Source organism: Leuresthes tenuis, unplaced genomic scaffold (genome assembly GCF_036924035.1).
Source record: "Leuresthes tenuis unplaced genomic scaffold, fLeuTen1.0.hap1 SCAF_4, whole genome shotgun sequence".
Classification (NCBI taxonomy): domain Eukaryota; kingdom Metazoa; phylum Chordata; class Actinopteri; order Atheriniformes; family Atherinopsidae; genus Leuresthes; species Leuresthes tenuis.
The window spans coordinates 2,831,240-2,856,263 of NW_027325358.1; the positions used below are offsets into that span (position 1 = coordinate 2,831,240).

Consider the following 25,024-nt stretch of genomic DNA (forward strand, 5'->3'; position numbering starts at 1 on the left):
GAGTAAAGAATCATTTAACTGTTGAAAATAAGCCTCATGTATCATGTAGCATATTAGAAACCGCTAAAAAGCAAACCCTGCATTCAGAGGCACATATTTTCACCCCCTCTGAAACTGTCCCCATGGCTTGTTTTGGACATATAATAGAGTCACATTTATGTCATCTCTGGTGTCATTGAGTGGTAATAAGAACACGTGCAAGTCAAAGCAGTGTACATACGTTTTGTTGCCTAAACCCAACCAGGAAGTGACAAAAAGTGTTGTCCTAACATGTTAGCTTGTCACCAAACTACATCCACTGATGCTCTATGTCTGACTGTGATTATAATGTCAGATTCCTAAACTAAACCAGGTGGAAACGGAAGCGTTTTAGTTCAGTGTTTTTGTGATTTTGTGCTTTTGTCTCATGACTGAAAGAGCTGTGATTAATGACACCATCCACACCACCGTCTCCCTTCCTAAGAGGACTTTGTGGCTTTTGTGTATTAAAGGAGAATGTTTGCTGCTATGACACGAATGTGAGGGGGGGTACAAATACCCGACATGGTTGTTTAAAACTGAGATGTGCAATGCCTCGTGCTGCCTGTGTGGCTGCTAGTCAGAGAACTACATCTTCAATCCTGCCTCACAAAGTCCAGACGTAGCCTGGGACACTGGACACAGTCAGAACCAGAATGAGCCTCCTACACAATCCAGCTACACTTGATGTGGTTCTGGACTGGCCCAAATTACATCCAAGGTCAGATCTCTCATAACTGAGCTTTAAAGATGCAGAATCTTCAGAAGAGTCGCAGCGAACAACTATCATGAGGTCTCGTGTCTTTGTTTCATGAATGAGGAAAAATACAGCGGGTCTCCATGATGAGATTAACTGGATTACAGCTACAGTTGGGTTCTGCTCCTTATCTGAGGGTAATTATCCTTGGATATATGGCGGTGAATGAATGGAATCACTGGCACAAAGCATGTCATACCCCGGTACCATAGGTGGCGCTGTCCCCATTTCACTTTTACTTTTATTTGTTCTTTGCCAGATCATTTGTTTGGTTACTCACTCTTTTCCAAATCATACTTTTTAGTAATTCTTTGTTTTTAGGGGTGCACACAATGTTAACCCAAGTGCATGCCTCAGTTTTGGGTTAAAACTGAAGGATTCGACTCCTGATCTGAAGCTAAAGTACTAAAAACTAACTCTCTGAAGACAGTCAGTGGGTCTAAATGATGAGATTAACTGGATTACAGCTACAGTTGGGTTCTGCTCCTTATCTGAGGTAATTATCCTTGGATATATGGCGGTGAATGAATGGAATCACTGGCACAAAGCAGGTCATACCCCGGTACCATAGGTGGCGCTGTCCCCATTTCAGCTATCGCTAATAGAGCCACTTCCTGTTGACGTCTTCACCACCAACAACAACAAACTCAGGCATTCAGAAAGATGGCGAACGCAGAGTGAGATGAAGCTGCGTCCCTCTCCATCTGTGATGAGCTGGTTATGGCACAGAGATGCACAACGGCGCATTCTCCATCGCCTTGTTTCTTTCTTTCTGACGACAACAACAGGAATATCGTCTCCTTTGACTTCCGGGTGACCATCGCGGGAAAAAATAAATAAATCTTCAAGCACATTTAGGGCGACTATCAACAGAGTTATCTCAGGGTCTTAATCTGACTGCGAGTAACCTGATCCGGTTCAATTTGTAGTCAGATTAAGGCGTCTACATGAACTTAACTCAGTCTTATTGTAATTTAGCCTTTAATCCAATCCGATGGCGCTCATGTAGCCGCACTGACTCTATGAGTGTGGGATACCTTCCCCAGATCAGCTCATTTCAGAACCAACGTCAGATCAACTTTAAATTTGTTGCAGAAAAAAGTCAAAACCAGAAACAACTCTTGTTTCCAGAATCATTTGTGGAACTTTCCAACTCACTGACACCACTTCAAATGGAAGAATCCTCCACAGTTTGGTCACTTTAACCAGAAGACACAACAAGGCCAGCAGAGTGAGAGCAACAGTACCTCCTTCTTCACATCATGTGCTAAGAATAGAGCCTCTATATAAGGAGCAGTGAGAGTCCGCAGGCAGAAACTCGGGGGATGCCGCACTGTTCTGTTAATGTGCAGCAAATTGATGTCTCACTTCCTGTCGGGGGTCATGTGACAGTGAGGGTTTACCCAGGGCTCCGCAGTAGTGGAACAGAATATAATGGAAGTTAACACAAACACACAGAAGTTGTGGAGGAACTCATGACCGGCATGACAAGGCAAACATGTGATCTTCTCATCGTTCTGTGGTGACAACCAGCCAGGCTTCGAAGTCGCTGCTCTTCCAGTTTCTGATTAAAGTCTCGCTTTAGGTGTTGTAAACACGTTGTTTCCTTTCACATCATCCCGTCCTCTCTGGGTAAAATCAGACTAAATGAACACAAATCTTTCACATGAGAGGAATGCCACCTTTATTCTCTAGAATGGAGCACATGGAAGGAGTCTGAACACGCATTAGCACTCAGCCATATTCAGTTTCAGAGGCAGATGGGTGTAAGGGGGGGGTAAGGCGTTTCTTTCCAACCGCAGTCATCCAGTTGATGCCTCTAAATATAAACTGGCACCTTGGCACCAAATCTGGACAAATCACTGCCCATGAGTGGCACTTTATATTAGGATGGAACATGATATCCTGGTTTCCTTCATCTTTTAATACAGCAAATACTTGTGTGGGAGTGGAGGGTTGGATTTGTCTGATTTGTCAGAGCTGCGCTCCTGAGTATGTCAACACTGCCGAGCGTTATGCCGCCCCCCCCCCCGCTCAGTATGACAACAGGTGCAGGCGTTTGGTGACTTTTGTCTGTCTTCAGTCGCTCTGTCATCACTCCCCAGCCTCAGGAACTGTTGAGGCCTTTAGAACAAGGCTCCAGAGATGGACTTTGACTGGGAAACTCCCCCCATGGAACGAGATCCTGTTTTCTCTGAGGGATGAACAGGAATTCGGTTTTGTATTAACAGGAGCACCTCCTTTAAGCAAATACAAACATGCTGGGCTCACAAAAACTCAATAACTATTCCAAAAATGAATTTAGATTCGATCTTTCTGTGTCAGAACCAACATTTGTTTGTCTTTAAAAAGCTTCCAAACAGACGTAGCAGCAGTTAAATCCTAATACTTTCCACAGGATTTACACGTTAATGTTATCAGGCTTATTTCACGTCTCTGTTTTGCAGATCTCTCTCTGGCTGGGATGGGAACAAGTGCACGTATTATATTTCAGAGTGCTCCCCCGCGTCTCTTTTCAACAGAGCGAATTATTCCGTCCCAGTTTGACCTCACAGTTGTGCAGCCGTTAATGAGGGAAACTTTTGCAAATGTTCTTCAAAGATAAACACAAAAAACAGCTGATAAATTAAACAAAAAAAATTTAAAATGCAACAAAATTTGAACCTTTGTTGAAACTTAATTAAATTTGTGAAAGTTAAAAAAATCTAGAATTTGATGTGATGCAATAAAAAAGAAAAAGTCATGTTTCCCATCGTGTTCCTTCAGCTTCCTTTAATGACTCTTTTTAATGGTTTTGGGAACTGATTGTTGCAGTTTTTCAGAGGAATCTGTGTCCATTCCTGCTGAATCCCAGATTCCAGCTGCTCAACAGTCCCTGGTTGCTGTTGTCTGGTTCTCCTCTTCATGATGCTCCAACATCTGCAGCAGGAGACAGATGTGGACTGCAGGCAGGCAGCCGAGCTCACACACTCTGAGTGTCTGAAGCTGCTGGAAGTCCTGCAGAATGAGGTCTGGCATCGTCCTGCTGAAATAACCGCAGACCTCCAGGCAAGAAAACACAGTTTCAAACAACTGGACCAATCCAGAGGTCTCCATCTTTTAATTTCCCAAGGTGACGCTTTTACCAACCTGAACACGTACAAATCCATCCATCCTGGGATAATACAGCATTTGTAATGAGAAAACCTCTGAGACTGAATGGAGCCAGTGAGTGAACAGTGTTTGCTTTTCACTTTCCTTACATTTGAGTAAAAAATGTCCGTTTTTTCTAATCTTAAATAAATCCAGGGATGAGCTATAATAACAGGACAGACCAGGATCACTTTAATCACTGGCTGTCCAATCATTTTTGATCTGTTCCACTGGCATTTTCAGGCCGTTTACCATTTCAGCTGCTTGGCTGAATTTAGCTTGACGAAGCTTCGCCTTCCAGAGCGGCCGCAACCTCTGTCTGAGCGGGTGGCTTACAATTAGGATTGCTTTGGTTTGGTTACATAAGTAGGCCAGCCAATTTACAGTTACACTGCAGGCAAAGGCGGAGAGGAAAAGCTCCTACGATACCTGAGCCAAAGTTGAGCAGTAACAGAAGAGGAGGACCTCATTCAGACAGGCTATCTGTCTCAAAAGTTTCCAAGCTGACAGCCAGGACACATCTTGGGCATTGTGGCTGAACCACGAGTTAAATGCACCGAATGGCCTTCACTTAGGGCGTGGACGGAAAACAACAAGTGAGGTTTGGAACACAACAGACCGAGAAATAAGAGGCAGAAAGTGATGGAAACAAAGTGGAGGGAAGAAAAATGTCAATTTAAATTAGCCTTTCTGGTGGTGTGGAGTCACTAAATGACAAGAAAACTAAAGCGAGGTTGTTTCATGAGTGAATAAACTCTGATATTTTATGATCCGTGACCGGCGTGTTCCACGATGTCAGCAGCAATTAATGCATGTGATCTAAAAAGGCCGTTGGGATGTTTTAACAGCTGAAAGTATTCATGTGATGTGTCCAAACAGGTTTCTGTGGAGACACATTAAAACACACCTGGGCTGGAATTATGCTGAAAGAATGAACCGATTTTATGAAAACAAGACTTTGTTTATGATCTTATTAACACAGTTCAGCAGTGACATCAGAAGACTGTCACTATCCAAGGCTTTTAACGATCCCCTCTTATGCTTCTTTACGAGTTTAGGATTTCATTGTGTGGGTCGAATAAAAGCCACTTACAAGCCTTAATATAAATGACATTGTGTAATAGCGTACACTGAAGTGTTGCCTCTCGGTTTCAGCTCCTGTTTCTTTAAGACTCCTCCTCTAAAAAGCAGCTTCTGCCCCGACTGGTCAGCTGACTGAGAGTCAAAACGCAGAGCAGGACAAAGAAAGTCTGGAATGCAAACGAGGCGTTTCAGACAGTTCAGAAATGGAGTATCATACGGGGAAGAGTCACTGCCTTCGGTGTGGACAAACAAATGAAAGAAAATGTCTGGTTCTGGGTAAAAAAAATGGCCACAAACTGAATAATAAGACACAGGAGCAGAGCCGCCGGTTTGCTGGAGGCTGACTTAAGCAGATGCATTAAACATACAAAAGTTCCCATTTTTGTATTTGTTTTAGTGATCCATGAATATATTTTACAAGATAAGTACATTTGTGTCTTAAGTGCACAAATGTACTTTAAAATAAACACTATTAATCTTTAATAAACCTACTTTTTTCAACCTAATTATCAGTTCCCCAGGGGTCACCTTCTTCCTGCTGAGAGATAACGGTAAATATTTAATACTGAGGCCACATATACTCATTATAATTAAACCAAGAAGAATGAGAAACATACTGGTAATTCCTCCTTTTCCTGCTGAAAAGACTTTGTCACAAGAAAAGTAGAGCTCAGAAGAGTTATGTGTTGTCCCAGGCTATGAAATGATTTAATCTAAATATTTGTTTCCATTTCTGAATGATGGCACCGGTCTGCCTGAGGCGGCCCAAACAGCTCTAATAAACTATTTAAAACTTAGTCTTGGTTTTGTGCTGCTCATCAACAGATAATCTTTAAATTGGACATAAATCTTCCACCATACGTGTGTTCATTCAAAGTACATTTGTTCAGTAAGTGTAACCCAAAAATATATAAATAGAACTGGGGACTGTAAAAACAGGCATTTTATATTTGACTTAATTCTTTTGCAGTTCATTTTCTGTAATAATTAATTCCATAGGGGGTAACTTTCTCAGTGTAAATGTCACTGCGCTGCGCTAAAAGGTTTTAATTTGAGGGTCTTCCATTTCCTTTAAAGCTCCTCCTGTGCCTGCAGTATAAAATGTAATCCGGCTGAGATGGAGAGGCCCCAGTGGGGTTAAAGTGGATCATCATGAAATAGAAATACTGCCTGGGCAATCAGGAGAAGCACCAACAATGCATCACACACACACCAACTAGCTAACAAATAATACTAATGCATGCAAAACAGCCTGACAGAAAACCTGCAACACTGAGGAAGTTAATGCACTTGACCTGGGAATGTGCAGGTTGTGTGGATTAGCTGAGGGGGGGGAGGTGTTAGTGATGAGGGCCAGAGCAAGAGAAGGGTTTCTGAAGAGAGACAGAGACAGATGGAGGAGAGATGATAGATATGCAAGCTGAGGGGGAGGAGAGATGGAGTGAGAAAGTGTAAGAGTCTGAGATGAATGTGCGTGTGGTGGAGAATACGTGAGGAGTGCACGGGTGGGAGAGCCAGCTATCCTCCCATCTGTTATCGCTGTACGCCTCTATCTCAGTCTCCACCTGGCTGGGCGGCGCTGAGAGCCCCGTGTGTCCTGTTCAGTCTGTTTACTCAATCATTGTTTATTAACCCACAGACAGAGGCGAGGCAGGACGCCGGCTGGACCGAGACCGGCCATCGCCACCGATACTGCAGATAAGCAGAGCTGCGTGTGAATCTCAGGCCTGGCTTCTGCTTCCAAAGCAGCAAAACTGTGGAGTAGACCTCAGATAACATCAGGCAGGCCAATAAAAGAAGAAGAGAGTGTGTTTGATTACGACTGGCAGGACTTTCCATTAGACGTCACATTAGAGTTTAAGAAAAACAGCCCCCAAAGTCATGTTTTAAGCCTAAAATTAGAAGCCAATCAGTTTTTAAAAAGTTAACATTGATTTCAGTCAGCAGAAATGAAATAATTCCCACAGTTTAGGTTTAATTACAACAAATCTGACGACTTTCAGGTCAAACATCATCAGCACTGCCTCCCAAGAACAAAGTCTCTCTCCTGCTTCACTTCTTTACATCTTCTGTTCCTGTTTCAGCTCCATTCAACATCATCTCTCATGCCATACATGTAAGATGACCTTATAACCCTTTTATTAAACTCCTGCAGTTTCTGTGCTACAGACTCACATCACAGCTGGGTGCCAGTGGTCAGCGTTATCATCTTTTCTTAAAAAGAAAAGACAAAAGAAGGGTTTTTTTCAACCAGAGAACAAGGGAGGGAGACAAAGCTTAACTAAAGTAAATAAGCCAAGTTGAGCCCAACAGAACCAGGAGGATTTAACAAAGCACAGCATCAAAACCCATAAACCATACGAGCTTTTAGAAAAAGGCTAAATAAAACTAAATAAAAATGCACCTTTTTGAGAGATGATGGAATAGTGCTCCATAAAAAAACAGAGCATTTTGTAGTTTTAGTTTTAAAGCTGCACAAATAGATGTGATTACAGCTGATATTCCTCCTTTCCCTCTGTGTGTTTGTCCACATCTTAAGATAAAAACTAACTGAACTATTTGACTCTATATGCTGTCATACAGATGCAGCCGCCTCCCAGACAAAGCCCAGGGAAGTGAATGGCCCAGGCACGACACAGCCGGCCATTCAAAGTATTTCTCTTAATCACAATTCCCTGATAACATCTGTCCTTCAGTCATTCTTCAGCACAATCCGCTCCGTGCTCAACAATAACAGGACATAATGAAAACAGAACCTCTCCTCCCAGCGTGCACAGATGAAAAATGCCATGAAAACGAAACCTTGAGCAGCCTCTTTGTTCGAGCCTTGGTATGAAGCCAAAGAACTTGAAGGTTTTCACTGACTCTCCTCCTATCTCATTCGGATGGAGAAGACCTTGAGCTGAACAGAAGCACGAGAGCCCGGCCGAGGAGAGCGAAAAGAGGGGGAGGAAAGCAAGCCAGAGACGGATCAGGAGTAATGGCGGAAGCCCGTCAGCTGCCACATACATCCCCAGATAACAGGCAGCAGTGTAAACAGAGGAAGTGAGCAGCGGGAGAGTGGATAGGCTTTACATACTGCAGCTTTTCAATATATCAAATAATCACAGCCAGCAAAGGCCGGGAGAGCAGGTGCCAAGAGAAGAATTCTGTAGACCCAAAACCGGGCAAATAAGCCCTTTTTTAGGTTTAACCAGGAAAAGCAGAGATATAGAATAACTGACAGACTCCCAGAGCCTCACGCAGAGGCTGTCAGGCCTCTTCACGTCGTCCTCACATGGAGACGCCGGCCCAAAAACTCCAAACATCTGGGATCAGAGCAGCCTGAAGAGCGATCCCAGTAATTACAGGCTCTGCCCCGGCCGCCTTACGCCTGTAAAAACTCAGCTCAACTCCTTCTGCGTGGAATTATTCTATCTGCTTTTAGACAAAACAAGTGGTTTATTTTCTCTTTTGGGGATTTCTGCAGTGATCATCGTCGGTTGGATGTTTGACTGCAGGACACAAGCAGGGATGAAGCTCGCTGCTCTGCATCCAGGTTATTATCCAGATGTTTTTAAAGCTGCAGCTCCAGCGGAAAAAGATATGCTTTATTATCAACTCTATAGTTCCAACAAAAGGACAAGCTGAGCGCTGAAAAAGCATGTTTCTTGTAAAAAATAGAAGCAACACAGGCCACACGGTTACCTAATTAATCGGAAGGCTAAATTAGGTCAGTTTGAATGTTCTCTGAACGCAGGGGAAGTCATCAACGTGTTTAATTGCTTTCCAGGAAGCTGTAAACACCAAAGTGTCATTAAAAACTGTCATTTTTTCATTGTCCGTCCACATACTGGTGCAAAGTGCAAACTGTAACCCAACATGTGAGACATAAACTTGCCTTTTGTTACATTTTCCCGCTGCTTTCGTGCATTATGTTGTTTTAAAGGTGCTTTTTGACATCTTTAAAATTGGCGGTTGATTGGAAAATAGCATGAAAATACTGATGAATGTTTTATTTTCTCTGTTTCCTTCAGCTGTTTTCATAAAATAATTGTGATTATATGATAATTGTTACAGACAAATCAAGACAAACGCTTTTCCGAACAGCGGGTACCACTAAACTGATAATTCACACCATTTAGGTGATGGTGTTCATCCACTTCATCTGTTTTTTATCTTATCCCGCCTTCAGCGCTGTAATCAGAATGGACAGCTGTCGGAGCTCATTTTATATCTCTTTTCCAGGTGTTCGCAGCCTTTCATTTAAACTCCTCCACATGTCTTCGATCGTCGGCCTGTTTGTCTCTGAGTCCCTGAAACACTTTTCGGTCTCACTGGTGACTTTTTCAAACCATGAAAATGTCCCACTAACGACTTAAGTGCGCTCATTCATCCTAAATTTAGCTCCCACTCCTGATCCCTTTGCCTCGGCTGTGGGAAACACAGCATATATCTCCCGTCTCTGCTCCCAGTGGAGCGAGGACCAACCCGAAGCCGTCCGATCAACTGCCTGATTGTAAGTCACAAGAAGGGGTCCAGTGTTTGCCGTGTAGGTGTTCTTCCTCTTCCTCTCAGCGGGGGCTGAACGCTGTGTATCCTTCACTTCCCTCTGACACACACACACATAAATCAAACACAACAAGCTTTTATCCTCGACCTGAAACAATGGACTCCCTCATTGACTCGTCCATTTGAGTTAGAGATCGTCCACAGAACACCTCAAGGACAAAGAGGCTGAGCTATTCAGAATTTGCCCTCGAGGATGGCATGCCGATAATGCCTTGTGGTTTAGACATACAGTATGCTTCCATAAAACAGCCCACAAAGAGGATTCACAATTCAGTGACCTTCTTTTTAAGCGATCTGACCGCAGCTACTGTATAATTTGTTGTGCTGAATATAAGCAGCTGTGTGCTAAAAGCCTGCTGCTAGCATCCATCATGCTATTTCCAAAATGATGAAATGCCAACCTTGAGCAGAGATGTGGCATTAAAAGCTCCACAAAACAAACGTTCACTCGCTGTATGGAAGCACGTGAACATGCGAGGGCTGACTTGGAAAAAGAAGAGAGCTTCTGTATGTGAGGGGGCAGAAAACAAGCCAAAGATCCCTGTAAAAGCCAGAGTCAGAGCGTGTCCTTTCAGATGGAGAGCCATGCTTTAAATATACATGCTCTGCTCTTGGACCACTAACCCTCTCCTCACAGTTTCCTGAAACTGAAAAAGCTTGTTTCTCTTCCATTTGCATCATCAGTTTCATCAGCATCCTTCTCTTTAAAATCATCGCTGTTACATCCGTCAGCACCGCCTCACTCTGACTCCTCCAGCTGACCAGAGTCACTCCCTGTTCCAGTTTCCACCCTTCAGACGAGTAACTCGGGAGGTCCACTGACTCACCAGTCATACCTGACTGGAGCAAAACCACATCAGTCCACAGCCTCCAGGGAGGGCTAACAGTCACTTCCTGGGGAGGAAGATGAGCTGGTCTTTAGTGGAAAAACAGAAGAGAACCAGTGCAGTAAGAGAACTGACTATCAATGTCATAAAGAATCTGTTTTTGTAGACTGCTCCAAGAATAATGCGGTCCCCGCCCGGTCGAGGCTGGTTCTGGTTCTGATGCCGGTTTCTTCCTGTTAAAAGGGAGGTTTTTTTGTGGATTTGGTGCCATATAAATGAAACTGAATTGACTTGAACTTCTGTCCCACCAGGGCTGCTTCACCTCAACACAACCATGAAATAAAGAACTCGTAAAAGAGGTACTTCTGTGGAGGATCCAGCCCAGTAAAAGTGCTGACAAAATGACTCCCACGGGACGATTCTGGCAGCATTTTTTTGCATTAACATGTATATTCTATTTTCTGTAAATGACTTTTTTCACAGAGGAGCAGTAACACGGGTCCTTTTACCTTTAACAGCACATTCTCCACGCTACGCAGAAGCAGTTGCCTGATATGTGACAACCTCTTCAGGCTCAAGGAAGACATTTCAGATCGACATAATGTTGATGAATTAATAGAATGTATTGTCTCTTAACGTTAAGCTTTGGTTTTCAGGACAAAGATCTATTTAAGTCGTTGAATCATCGAGATGCGAGGCAGCAACCAGTTTCAGTATGTTTCCAGGAAGACGGACTCCTCTGCTTATTACTAGGAAGCCGTCTTGGAATCCCCAGCAGGCTTTGCCAAAGCTTTGGTTAAACCACACTCCAGCCATCCATGTTTCTCTCCATTAAGGTCAGCATCAGTCTCTGCACCACATTAATGTTTGCACAGGGGGGGGGGGGGGGGGGGGGGCAGGTTGCTCTGAAACAATGAGATCAAACAAGATCATCGAAGAATCGAGCAAGATGAAAAACTGACTTTTACTTTCAGGCCATAAACCGACGGAGACGGAAGATTTGGGAGAATTAAAGAGCTGAGCATGAGTCCTGCAAAGCTTTACCTTTATACAGTAGAAGGGAAACCAGGAAGCAAATCTCTCTGGAATAATTAGTGCTGCTGCATTAAAAATAAAGAGAGACGTTTAAAGATGCCAAAATGTATACTTTCACTCTGAAGCTTTTTCATGGGAGCTCAGCGTGTCGCTTTCATTGCACTATTAGTCATAGTCTTGTTGCTTTACTCATTCATCTTGCTTTGAAAAGCACTCATAGCTGGCTCCAGCTATACACTTTCCAGGGACAATCTACAGGTACAAAGGAACAAAGCACAGCTTTCTGTGGCCAAAATATCTCAATTAAACTGAGCTTTTTGTTACTTTTTAAACAAAATCTTGCATTTATTTGTATTTGCCATTCAAAAAAGGGATTTTTTTTATGTAATTCACAAGCAACAACTGTTTGTAGATAAAAGAAGAAGCCTATCTCATATTGTCAAGAGCAATGAGAACCATTCGAGTTTTCCTTTTGTATCAAGCAGCAAACATTTTGTGAAGAATGACACATGTGAGTGAATTTGTTTGCATATGTAATCTGAATATTAAGCATGTGTGCAGCCAATGCTGAAATGATAAAACTGTGCAGGCCTGATAGGTGCAAATGGTAAAGATGTGATATATCTGGTAAACCCCAGAAATACTGTCTGTACTGTCTTCTGAAAAAGAAAGTTCCTGCATGTCAGGGGTGCTTGACAGCTGGTATGAGGTGTTTGTGCTGATATGCTGTGTTTGGTTTCCTCCAAACGTGCTGCTGTGCATTATGACCAAACATCTCCACTTTGCTCTGGTCTGTCCAAAGGACATTGTTCCAGAAGTCTTGTGCTTTGTTCAGATGCAGCTTTGCAAACCTAAGCTGTGCTGCCATGTTCTTTTTAGAGAGAAGAGGCTTTCTCCTGCAGCCCTTCCAAACAAGCCATCCTTGTTCAGTCTTTTTCTAACTGTGCTGTCATGACCTTTAACCTTTAGCATGCTAACTGAGGCCTGTAGAGTCTGAGATGTAGCTCTGGGCTTCTTCACCTTGGGGTGAACTTGCTGGGACGTCCACTCCTGGGAAGATTGACAGCTGTCCTGAATGTTTTCCACTTGTGAATAATCTTTCTCTCTGTAGAATGATGGACTCCAGATAGTTTGGAAATGGCCTTATAACCCTTCCCAGACTGATGGGCAGCAGCAGCTGCTTCTCTAAGATCATTGCTGGTGTCTTTCCTCCTTGGCATCATGTTAACACACACCTGAAAACTGACAGAACTCCTGCTTTTATAGAGCTGCTCACACTGACTGATGATCAATTAATCAGAGCATCAGCAGCAGCAGCTGGCTGCTACTTACCCTCTTAGTTCCTGTGGAAACAGTGAGGGTTCACTTAGTTTTCACACACTGCTTCTGTGTTTTGCCTTAATTTTTGTTCAATAAATAATGACACAGTGTAATATATCAGGTGTTGCTGTTCATCTGAGATTCTGTTTGATTCGTTTTAAAATGCAGCTCAAAGCAAATGATTCTGTCTTACAGAAAATGTTAGAATTCAAAGAAGACTTTCAAAAAAGAGCTAACTTTGAAGCTAAATGGTGTAATAAACGGCTTCCCCCACATTCATACAGCAGCACACACACACGTCACACAGTGAGCCATCGTTGGCAGTTCGGAGCGTTGCCCTTTACCACTTTAAGTGGCTTGGAGTCGCACCGCCGATCTCTCAATAAATGGATAACCAGTCCACCATCAGAAGTTCTATGACCTTTGCTCTGCGCCATCTGAGAAACATAACAAAATCAATCCTGCTGCTGCTGACTTGCAGTGATTTCATATGCAGCCATCCATGAAAACTTAAAGTTCATTAGTTTCCTGTTGGCAGGTTGAGCAGCACGCCGGCTCCTGAATACCAGGAGGAAGACACATCTACTCAGCCGTAGGTGGACTTTCCATCTTTGCCTTCTTTTCTGTGTTTTTCATTTATCCTCTGCCGGGGGGGGGGGGGGGTATGTTCCACCTCACACTGCCCCACCGGTTGTCAATGGGACCTTTCAGAAAGGACCATTCCTCTACTGATTGAAACATCATTTCCTTTAGAACTAACACACTGGAGCTATTGAAACGTGCCCCCTGTAACTCCCTCACTCCACCCCTTTTATATTTACTGCTGACCCTTGGACCTCTGGTCCAGTATACACACGGTATCAGCTTGCAGAGGGCTAAGGCATAAACGTTCTGGCTGTATTCAGTCTAAGAGACGTGGTGAAGGTTTTCGATGCTGAAATTCTTCTTCAATTCAACACAAATACTCCAAAAACGAGAACCGGACTTGTTGAAAAAGAGTCAAGAAAACAAAGAAAGACCTCCTCCGTGTCAGACTCTGCTTAAAGAACCCAACAATGAGCAGCCTGTGCTCTGAGACCCTAACAATGCGCTAACCCTAAAGTATGGTACATTCAATTTACTTCCATGTGGATTTCTTACTTGTACAATGAAATAGCCTGTCAGCTCCTTGACATTTTGAGGCCAAGGCGGGGATAAGATGAGGGAAGGAAGGAGAGTAGAGAAAGCAGGAGGGGTGAAGATGCAGAAAGAGACATGCTGTGCATTGCTGCATCTCTATGAGGGTGAGGAATACAAACCATGTCTACCCTGCCCACCGACCAATTACCAACACACACAGTGATTCACTGAGGCAACGAGGTGTGCCGAAGGCAGCCACAGACATGGCAGCAGTCGTGAGGCTTCCACATTAATCCAGAAAAAACAATGCTGCAGGTTCGCAGGGGTGACCTGCTGTAAAATACATGAGCAGCAAAGGATGCAGAGTTCTCAGCACAGACTCAGCCCACACAGAGCATGAAGGAGGAGAGTGATGCAGGATTACCTGGAGGTCAAAGAATTTGCTGTATCTTCTGTAGATGATGTGGGAGGTGTTGTCAGAGTAGGTGACATTGATGAGATACACCTGCCAAGAAGATAAATGAACAGTTAAAACAACACCAGTAATTTAATGTTGCGTTTTATTGGTTTCATATTAATATATTGAGCCCGAGGCTTTTGTCAACTTTGCACAGAAGCAGCTCAAGCAGAGAAAAGCTTAAAAACCAACAGCAAAAATATACGTTTCACTCCAATATGACCCTGTTCTGATATTCCTCAGCAGCAGCTGATGGAACAGAAATGAAAATATCACGGTTTTATGTCCATTTTAATCAGAGCAGGACCTGCTGGCATCTTTCTTGTTATGCTCTGAAACCCTGAAAGGAGACAGCTGCATGTTCATCACGGTTTGGGTCTGATACAGGAACATTCAGGGTGGTTAGAGTAAACAGAATGAAATCCAAACACATCGAATGATGTCATTAAACTGAGGATCCTCCTGCTTTTTAGGGTTTAGGGTTCCAGCCAATGAGTATCAAGTCTTCTGGAAAACAGCCTGAAACCAGCTGATAAAGTTTTTTTCTCATGATCAATTCACCTTTTCTTCTTCATAATATGAATCAATAATGACAAAAAACATCTGGCTAACAGCAATAATTTTCCAACAACTGAAACCAATCTCAGCCTGTCCTGCTGGCATTAAATGAGGCACTAGATTCTGGTCGAGTTATCTGAACAACTTACACTCAAAAGCACTAAGAAAACATGCAAATGACCCAAAAGTCTGTTTAGAACAGGACAGCTGATTCAAAACCCTGAAACCCTGGTGACTGAAAAAGTATCCGTCTGCAGACCTTTCCACAGCGGACATTTTGACTTGTTATAGCATGAGAAGCACAGGTTTACTGAACCAATTTCTGCTTTGATTTGTTGAGAAAAGGTTGTAATTGCTGTAGCAAACGAACTTCAACCAATCAGATCAGTGAAGAGTGAATAGCTGAGCCAATCGGTGCATAGGAGCTCCTCGTGTCGCTGACTGGGCCAAACTTGTGTTTTGGTAACAAACTCATGGCTATGAGCCCAGCAAGATGGATTCTCTTGAGATTGTGAAAGAGTCTCGCAAAGACAAATCCCCTCATTATTCAAAAACAATGCCTGTATCTATGTTTCACCTACAAAGACCCCAGCGAAGCCATGTTTACACCAAAAAAGGTCCCACTGACACGTGAACAAGTGCAAATATAGACTTGAAGTGCTTAAGTTGATAAATACCAGCAATTACTGAAGAGTCATTTCTTATGGGACTAAACTCCAATTAAACCCTTTCACACCACATTCAAAGGCCAGATGTTAGCAGGTGTTAGCAGCTTTATTCCTATTTTATCTTCAAGGTGCATCAACTGATCCCTCTTTCTGCCTTCTGCCCAACACTAACTTACAAACAGTCTAATCTTGCACCAACTGTGTGAAAAGGACTTCTTCAATGGCACCCAATCCTGAACCCATAATTATACCTCACGGCTGAAGGTGACATTATTCCTCTTTTATCAGCACACTGACCTACCAGCCTTCAGTCCTGGCTGAAGCAGTGCAGCAGCCCTGAGAGGCCCGATAAGATGAAAGAGAGTCCATTTATCCGTCAAGAGGCGGTAAGTGATTCCACCATCATCTCTAATCTAATGAAACATAGATAACCGAGGTAGCAGATCCAGAGGCCAGGAAATTTTCATCAGAGGCATTAAGAGCAGGTGGAACCTCTCAGATTCTGATACAGAAAAGTCCTGGATGGGAAAACACTCAGGTGGATAAGCTGTAACACAACATAAAGCTGCATGCTTGAGCTGCCAAATGATGGAGCACACCTTTGAAATGGAGAGCACTTCAGTAAAACAGCAATGCATATATATATAAATGTTCCCTCAGCTCGTGGCCTTCTAATGTTCTGTCCCTGCAGTGCTTGTAAATGCTTTGGACAAAAATAAGAGAGACCCATTTCCATAAAATTAATCAACTTGATCTCAAAGTCTTAGAAGTCAATTAGGTAGTTTGTCAGAGGCTTATGAAACAAACCATGTGAGCATCGTCTTATCAGACCCGATCGTTGCTACCAGAAGGCCAAATCCAAGAAGCGTGCGTCCATTACAGAACAATGGCTCACGTGAGAGATCCGCCTGTAACAAAGCAGCTTCTTAGCCACCAGAACTGAGACGTGGCTTTACAAAACTTTAAATCCAGACCTTGTACTTCCACTGCAAGGCCAGCGCCACTTTAAAGGGGAAGCAACACTGTCACTGACGTCTAATTTCAAGCAGCAAGTGCTTGATTACAGGAAAAAGTCATAATTTTTGCATTAAAATTCAAGGCACCAATAAAACAAGGGACAAGATAAGAGAATAAAACGTATTCCTCTTTAATTGATGGTGTTTTTCTCTAGGCTGTGGCCACTAAGCACTGCAGAGCTGGACACAATTGTCATGTAGTTCATGCACAGCTGAAATAGCTTTTATCAAGTGCTTGGTAAGAAAATAGTGTCACCTCGACAAGGCTTTCCGGTTAAATGGCTCAGATGCAGCACAAATAGAAATCCACTCAGCATCGAGCCATCAGTAGCACAGAAACAATTGACTTTTCCTCATGTAAAGCATTCGAATTAAATAAAGGCAATGTTTCTCCCCAGCGAGCCTTGTTCCGGCCGGCTGACTGATCTTACTCTGTCACTTCAGGCCTCCGTACCTGCCAACAGCAGAGCCCAGACGGATGAGGTTGAGTGGAAGACCCTGACGTTGACATAAGAAGGGCAGCAGTCTGAAACAAAAGAGCTTCCACAACAAAGCTGAGGGTTAAAAATGGCTTCGCTGCTGTTGGAAGGGGCTCAGCTGTTGGCAAGGAGCCACAGCAGTATGTTGGCTCTCATGCAAACACAGCTCCTGGCATCCAGAAGCTGTGACTGTCAAACTTGCTCTTAGCACGGTGGGGTGTCACCACAGCGATTAGCACTGGCAGTTACTGCAATGAAAATATGCTCCCAGGGTTGCAAACTCATGTAAGTGGCTTACACAGCATCAGCCCAACAATGACTCCAAGTGTCTTTGAGATTTCTGTAAATTAACGAACCTCTGCTCATGAACAAAGCCCCAAATCAAAGAAAAGATGGCGTTGGCTGAGGTGTTCTCACATCTCACCTGAATGTTAAAGCTTCTGCTCAGCGGTCCTCACTGATACAGACGTGACAGAAGGAGGAGATGTGCCTCAGAGTGGACATTTTGTCCTCTTTTCACACAGAACAACTTTGGCATTTTGTGTTACTGAGCTACACAAAACAGTTGGTGAAGTAAGATCAAATCTAAACACTGAAAAGTAGAATATGAATATGTATTATTTCCATTTGCATTGAAACAATTATAACAAGGATCTGGTGCAAAAAAGTCAACACGAGCTCATGTGCACAATAAAGGTTCTCAAATGTCTGCAGAAAAAGGGCTGATCTGACTAACTTTGCATGTCCTGCACAAAGTTTTCAACAATCAGTGTACTTTTCCACTTCCTGTGATTTCTTAAAAGACCAGGGTCTGCAGCTCAGAAAGCACTCTGCAAACAGTAGAATGAAGACGAAGGAGCTCTCCAAACAGGTCAAGAGCAACAACGTGCTGAAAGGTCAGGGTTGAACTATCCCTTGGAGCACCATTGCATCTATTATTAGAAAACGGAAAGACTACGGCGCCAAAACAAACCTGCCAAGAAGGACGGACACAAAGGTCACAGGTAACCCCGAAGGGCCTGCAGAGATCCACGGCAAAGCCTGCAGTGTCTGACCACAGGATCAAACTAAGGTTGGAGTTTGGAAAAGAGCAACGAGGACTGAAACATGCGAAGAAGGCTCTTTGATCGGATCGACTGAAACTGAACATTTTGGGCATGAAGAAGAACGCTGCCTGTGGTGACCACCCAACATCCTCATCACCCTGAGAGCAGAACGCCCAGAACGGAGCAGAACGGAGCAGAACGGAGCAGAACGGTGGAGGCAGCGGCGTCACAACAGAATGATGAGCCTTCAAATGACTTGTAGGAAGGCTGGTGAGACAGTCAGTGGGGGTCTGCACATGTACTGTACTTAACTAGTTCCTTTTTTCTTTAATTTTATTCTTATTAATCATCATATGTTCCTGTTTTTGTCTCTTGTACATTCAGTTAATCTTTAAAACTGCTGCTGCCTACCTAAAGCAGGTCTCTCTTGCAAATGAGACCCTGGGTCTCAATGAGATTTATTTTATAAATAAAGGTTAATAAAAAATAAAATGGTGTTAAACTCAGGCAAACACTCCAGAAGACTCAGATGGTGCTTCATGTCTCAGTGTGACAGTGACCTTAAATATCCTGCTTATTTCCTGCATTTCTGAGACCAGCCTGTGTTGCTGTCCGGATTAAAACAACAGAACCACGTTACAGAGTCCCAGAGGCACCGCGGGCCTCGTCAAACATGGAGTGGTGGGGCAGAAAAAAAGCTCAAATAAAAGCAGTGGCCTTGGATGAAGGATGGAGAAATCTTCAGGGATTCTTTTGTGTGATGCCAGGGTTTGGCCATGTTTAAGTTCACCAACTCAAAAAGGCCTCCCTCAAAAACAGGAAGAACTACTTCAACCTGAAGTCAAAGCTTTGCTTCCACTAATTCCTTCCTAACAAACCTGGTTAGAGACACACAGGAAGAGCTGCTCGCCTTATCCTCCAAACACCTGTCCACATCTGTATATCCAGAACAGGGAAACAAAAAATAGGGACATGTGTGCACACGACCCCGTCTGACTTTAATGATCTGTCAGAGCATCACCCCCCCCCACCTCTCAGATGCTGACCTTAGTGTAAGACGTGTGCCAGCCTGGAAGATGTGTGGAACGATCCAAACCCCGGAGCAGATGGGTATGTGATGGCAACCGCAGCGGAAAACAGAAGCACCAACCATCCTTTGGCTGGCCATGCCCAAAATATCAAGCTTCAAACTACTGCCCTTCCAGCTCCCAGATTAAACTCCATCCACTCGACACAGGCGGTGAATCATGGCTCGGCTGCTGCCGCTCAAGATGAATCTCGCAGTAAACATCTTCTGACTTGTGTTATTACATTTCTATTACATAATTCTGCTTTTTACTTGGAAACTTATCCTTTTTCCTTCACCTTTTTTGCACGGATTGGCTCACACTCACACAACAACTAAAATAAGCTGACACAAGGTGACTCAGATCTGAAATACACCCAGCCGTGAGTGCCAGGAGCAGCCAAACGCTCCAAATCAAGGAAAAGGAAATGAATCACTCAAATGTCAGCTCAGACATCATCGTCTGCTAATAAAATAATTCCAAGTGATAGGATGGAACAGAAGATAAGTCTTTTTTAGAGAAACAACAGAGATCTAGATCTCAGATCTATAAGGCCAGTTTAACTTCCAGGGACATTTTAGTCCCACAGATGTTGAGATAAAGACTCAAACACTGTCTTGTGATTGCTCCAAGACATTCCTGCACAGCAGGCATGTCAAGACCAATGAGGCACAGCTGCGATTGCAAAATGAAGGCTGAGATGCGAGTCTTCAAAGCTTCATGTCTGAGCTGCTAACCACGACTATATCTGGAAACTGGAGGGAGTTCAACACCAAAATCGACAGATTAGGAAACAGTGAGAACGCTGAAGCACAAATGAGTAAGATGCAACTCTGTTTTTAGCACAGAGCTGCTCCCGATGAAGGCAAGTTCTTGATCAATATCTATCAAATGACTGAAGAAACAGATTAGCCGAGTTTTTTCTTTAGATTCTCCAGCGCTTGTGAGTCAATATTCCGTTTCTATCTTTACAAAGCAGCCTGGAAAGACTCATAAACAAGGAAAGCACAAACAAGAGAAAAAAGACTGAACTCAAAACAGGCTCGGGGGGCTTTAATGTCCCAGATAGCAAAGAGAGACCTCGTATTCCTGTTATTCCAACAGAGGGAGAGGGAGTTGAAAACAAAAGTTCTATTCATGCTCAGAAACAAAGACAGAGACATGAGATCTTATGACAGAACAAATTGGACCTCTGATTTTTTTCCACGATGCTCATCTGAAACAGCTATGAATATTCACCTCACATTTACAGCTCACTTTATTCTCCCCCCCTCAGGGGACATTAACATAGTTGAATGATCATAAAAAGATATCTGAGATAGAAGGATTAGACGAGTTAACTCACAGTTTCGGAGGACAGCCAGGACCCAGCCTCGCAGTTTTAAGGAGAAGGAAAAAGAGCAGAGTGCTTGGTGGGGCAGAGAATGTGGGCCCAGCCACTAAATGAAGCCAACCCCGCCTAAACTACTATATTTAAACTAAACTATAAAACAGACCAACAGCATACTTTCAAACCATGAAAGCACAAATGATCTGACTACAAAAAAGTCAGGTTGGAAAAATACTCTTTGTATGGGAGTCATGTCTTTCCATGGCTGGGCTAAATATACTTCTGAGGCTAATGTAATGGACGCAGTTATTCTCTCAGTTTAACCAGAGAGGTTGAATAATAACAATAAACTGTGCCACAGAAAGCCAATGAAAATATCCCAGCAGTGAGACTCGCTGTAGGATGAGTTCATCTTTGGCAGGAAGTGGTTGGAAACACCCAAATGTTGACCATTTATCAGCCTCACACCGGACTGGTCCCCATTGCTCTGGTCAGCAGGTCATCCCTGCACACATATGAAGCCTTGCTACCATTTCTGATATGTCCCAAAATCCTGCTTCAATGAGAGTAGTCTTTGCAAAGAGGGACTTGTGACCGTGAGCCCTTTCTATGGGAATTTCAAAGCAACAGTAGATGGCTACGATACCTCCAAAGAGGTTCAAACTGTACCTAAATTGAAGCTTCACTGCTCAGAAGAATCCAACAGCACATAATATGCACACAACCCTTTAAGATAAAGGGCCCCAGCCCATCATCAAATCTGTAGCAGCATGGATTTATTCAGTTATAGAGACCCAAGTTTCTGTTGAAGAACCTGGAGTTCAAGTGCATCCTCAAATCATAAAGACATTGAAATATACCTCCAATGCACTCATTCATTAACGGGTGTTTTGTCATTACGAGGCCAGTAACAATCCAGAGCTCTAACAGATTCTCCCACAGATCAGATATCATTCTTGACCCGTCCTCGAGTGCTTTGCTTGACAGAGAAACATCTCGCCGTGCTAATCAGCTCAGTCTGATTCTGTGCTTTATTTAAAGAGAACTCCTCTGCTAAACACTCACCAGAGCTCATTCAGAGTCATTCAGGGCCCACATCATCACCACTTCTGGGTGGCGTCATCAGACACTCCAGCTGTTTGGAAGGATGCGGCGGGAACCTGGAAGCCACGTTCAAACACTAAAACACGTCCTTTTACCCCGAGTGACACCAGGAGGCACGTCTCTGTCACAGCAGAGTTGCTGTTAACTAGGAACAAATAAACCGTTCCACATTCACAGGCAACATCTGTACTGAAGACATGAAAACAGCCCCCTGCCTGCGTGTGAAGTCCCTCTAACAACACCGCGACTCTTTTGGTGCACGAGACTCTCGTCAGCATCAGGCTCCACAAACTGAACATCAAGCCCCTGACTCAACCCCTTCTTTTTCTCCTCTTCGCACTCAAATTCACTCTGATCCTCTGACTACTTTCGGCTTTTCATCAAACTCCCACAAATGGAGGCCATCCTCCACCACCCCTCAAAGAAAACCAAGCTCGCAAAGCCGTGCCCCCTCCCAGTTAAGCGTGCTACTGTGAGACGCCACCCTTTACACCCAGATATCACTCTGTGTTCGATAGACCGCTAAATATTTGAGTGCTGAACGGCTCTCTGAAGAGGTGTTTTATGGAGCCAAATAACAACACCACCCTCCGGTCTGAGCCTTTGTGCAGCACAGGAGCCTCTGGAAATGAAATGTTGTGGGACTGGGACTTGTAGGGGAAACACAGGCTTAGAGTAAACATGGCTGAGCTCCACCCCGCCTCCTCCTTTATCACCTCCTCCTGCTGCACATGCATACAAACGCAGAAAAGTGTGAGTGTATGATGCATGTTTGCGACTCAGCGGTCCGGTTTCCCTACGGTCCGACGAGCACTTTGCTTTGACAAAAACCTCAATCTCATCCTCCCTCCCTCCTCTGGCAGGATAAGCATTTCCAGCTGGTTTCACAAACATTACAAATGGGATTCAGTGGCTGCCACAGATTGTGTCTTTCTCTCGTTTTCTCTGCTTCCCTCCCTCTCTTCCTCCCTTTTCTTCTCACAGTAACTCGCCTTGTCTCCAGAGACAGGGGAGCTGAGGAAACTAGGCCATAGTCTGGCCCGCTGAGATGCCGGAGCTCGAAACACGGATCGGCTCAGCTCTGAGAAGCTCCTTTTACACCTTAACTGTACACACCGAATCCTGGCGACCCCTCAACAAGCTTTTTTTACAGGCTAAGCTACTCTGGAAGAATGCTAATGGATCAGCAGAAACTCTGGAAGCAAGCCAGACCCTGTCCAAGTGACAAGTTATAAAACTAAAGCGTGACAGTTTTGCTTTATTAGACACGGTGTTAATTAGCGAGCTCAAACATTGCTAATAGACATAGTTTTTAGTGTGTGGAACAGCCAGGTTAACAGCAGTCTTCAGCTGAGTGGAGAGCTGCTGCCATCCCTTCTGCTTTTTCAGTTCCTTTAATTATTAGATCCAAACTTCTTGGTTAGGGCTGAAAAACATCACGGTTAAGACTTAAACACATTCTTTCTACTGTGCCACGGTCACCATTTTTAGCACTTCACATGCAGATGCTCACAACCGCCAGAGGTTACATATTCATAGCAGCTTCATCCACCTCAGTTTCAGGAGGATTGTGGCTCCATCCTTTTTTAGAGGCTCATGTGGAGAGTTGTTCCTTAGGGCTCATTATATTTCAGGTTTGTTTTGTAACGGCAGGTTCATGTGCTGCACGACTGATGTTACAAAAATCAAAGAAAACGCTCAAAAATAATACTTCCTGCTGGGAATATAAAGCATTTGGTAGAAGTAGTAGTTAGGGATGATTAGTTCATTTCTTAAGTAACGTGAACAAAGAAGTGCTGATGAGAATTTGCTGTTATTAGCAAAGAAAAAGCAAGAGATTTGCATTCACTGTAATTCACGGTTCAGTGAATGCAGCATGATTTGAAGTAGTGGGTGAGGATAATGGAGGTAAAAGTGGATAAATGTACTCTGAGCTGGTCCTTTGATGTAAAACTTCCAGGGTTTTTCAGTATTTTTTAATTCATTGTCACTGTAGACACCCAAATATATAACCAGAAGATTTTTGTTTCTGAATTTGCTTTATCTTCTGCCTCCGTCCTGAATGAATTAAGGTAAATGGAGATTTATTCGTAAAGTAAGAGTGTCTTTCTTGCTCTGGCAAACAGCTTCATAGGAACAATTTCTTTGTTAGAAAGCAGTGTTCAGAGAAAATAATGTTCTGTGGATAATCAGAAGCAAGCAGACATGCATTATATTATCATCATGATTACTATTCATCACATTTATTGTACAAAAGGGCCTTACAGTACAGTAGATTGCTTTTTAACTCTTCTTTAATAAAGCCAGAATGGAGGCAAAATAAACTTTTATTTATATAATATCTATGTAGCGTGCTTAGTTGATGGTCTGTTGGTGTGTCAGCAGGCATATAAAAAGCATAATTTAAAGACATTTAGTGGCAAACTAGCACACTGGAAACGGAGAACCCTGTGAATCATGGTTACTGTTGTGATTAAGGGCCGAGGATTTAATGGATGACTTAATGTAGAACATCCATATTGAACATTTTTGTCTAATAAGATGGCTACAGAGTAAGACTGGGAGGTGATTGAGGGATAAACATCCCTGTTTCAAGATGGCACTGTGTGTAATGTCAATGAAAATATAACAAAAACACTTGTAAATCGTTTTGAACTTTGATGCAAGAAACAAAATGGGAGCGGGGAAATAAAAGGGGCGCTATGTTGAACAACAAAACAGCTATAAATTAGATTAACTGGCAACAGAGAGGCTGAAAACCACTGTCACTGTTCATCAGTCAATCCACAAATTGTGTTTAAACTCTAATCTCCCTGCAAAGAAAAACACCTTCAAACAAGATCCAGAAACTCTGGGCTTTAACTCATTACAGACGCACTGAGCTGAGGAGGAAAACTGCTTCGTTGTCTGACCAATCAGTCTCTGAGATTGTTTTTGGAAAAATGGAGGCAGAATCCTCAGAAAAAAGAGGAGCCAGTTTAAAATCCAGCATCTGGGATGGTATGTGGGTGCATTGGTGCCCTCTGGGTTATACAGCAAAGAAACATTCAGCCACAACTTCAAAGTTTCCCTTGCATGAGGGGAACCATCTGTGACAAGAGTTGTACAGTGAAACAACATAACTGTACAGTGAAACAACGTAACTGTACAGTGAAATAACGCAACTGTACAGTGAAACAATGCAACTGTACAGTGAAATAACGCAACTGTACGGTGAAACAACGCAACTGTACGGTGAAACAACGCAACTGTACAGTGAAACAACGTAACTGTACAGTGAAACAACGTAACTGTACAGTGAAATAACGCAACTGTACAGTGAAACAACGCAACTGTACAGTGAAATAATGCAACTGTACAGTGAAATAACGCAACTGTACAGTGAAACAATGCAACTGTACAGTGAAATAACGCAACTGTACAGTGAAACAACGCAACTGTACAGTGAAGCAACGTA

The 25,024-nt window shown here is 43.3% G+C and overlaps 1 protein-coding gene across 8 annotated transcripts in view; it reads right to left on the reverse strand.

Annotated features, from left to right (window-relative positions):
- Positions 1-25,024, reverse strand: part of sh3pxd2aa (SH3 and PX domains 2Aa) — a 111,702-nt gene that overhangs the window by 81,235 nt on the left and 5,443 nt on the right. For 7 of the 8 annotated variants that reach the window (XM_072384077.1, XM_072384075.1, XM_072384074.1 and 4 more), the window contains exon 2: positions 14,267-14,347. In XM_072384077.1, the coding sequence (XP_072240178.1) occupies positions 14,267-14,347 (81 nt within the window). Of the gene's footprint in view, positions 1-14,266; positions 14,348-20,478; positions 20,499-25,024 lie in introns of those variants that run through there. The other variant, XM_072384079.1, reaches the window with a different exon arrangement.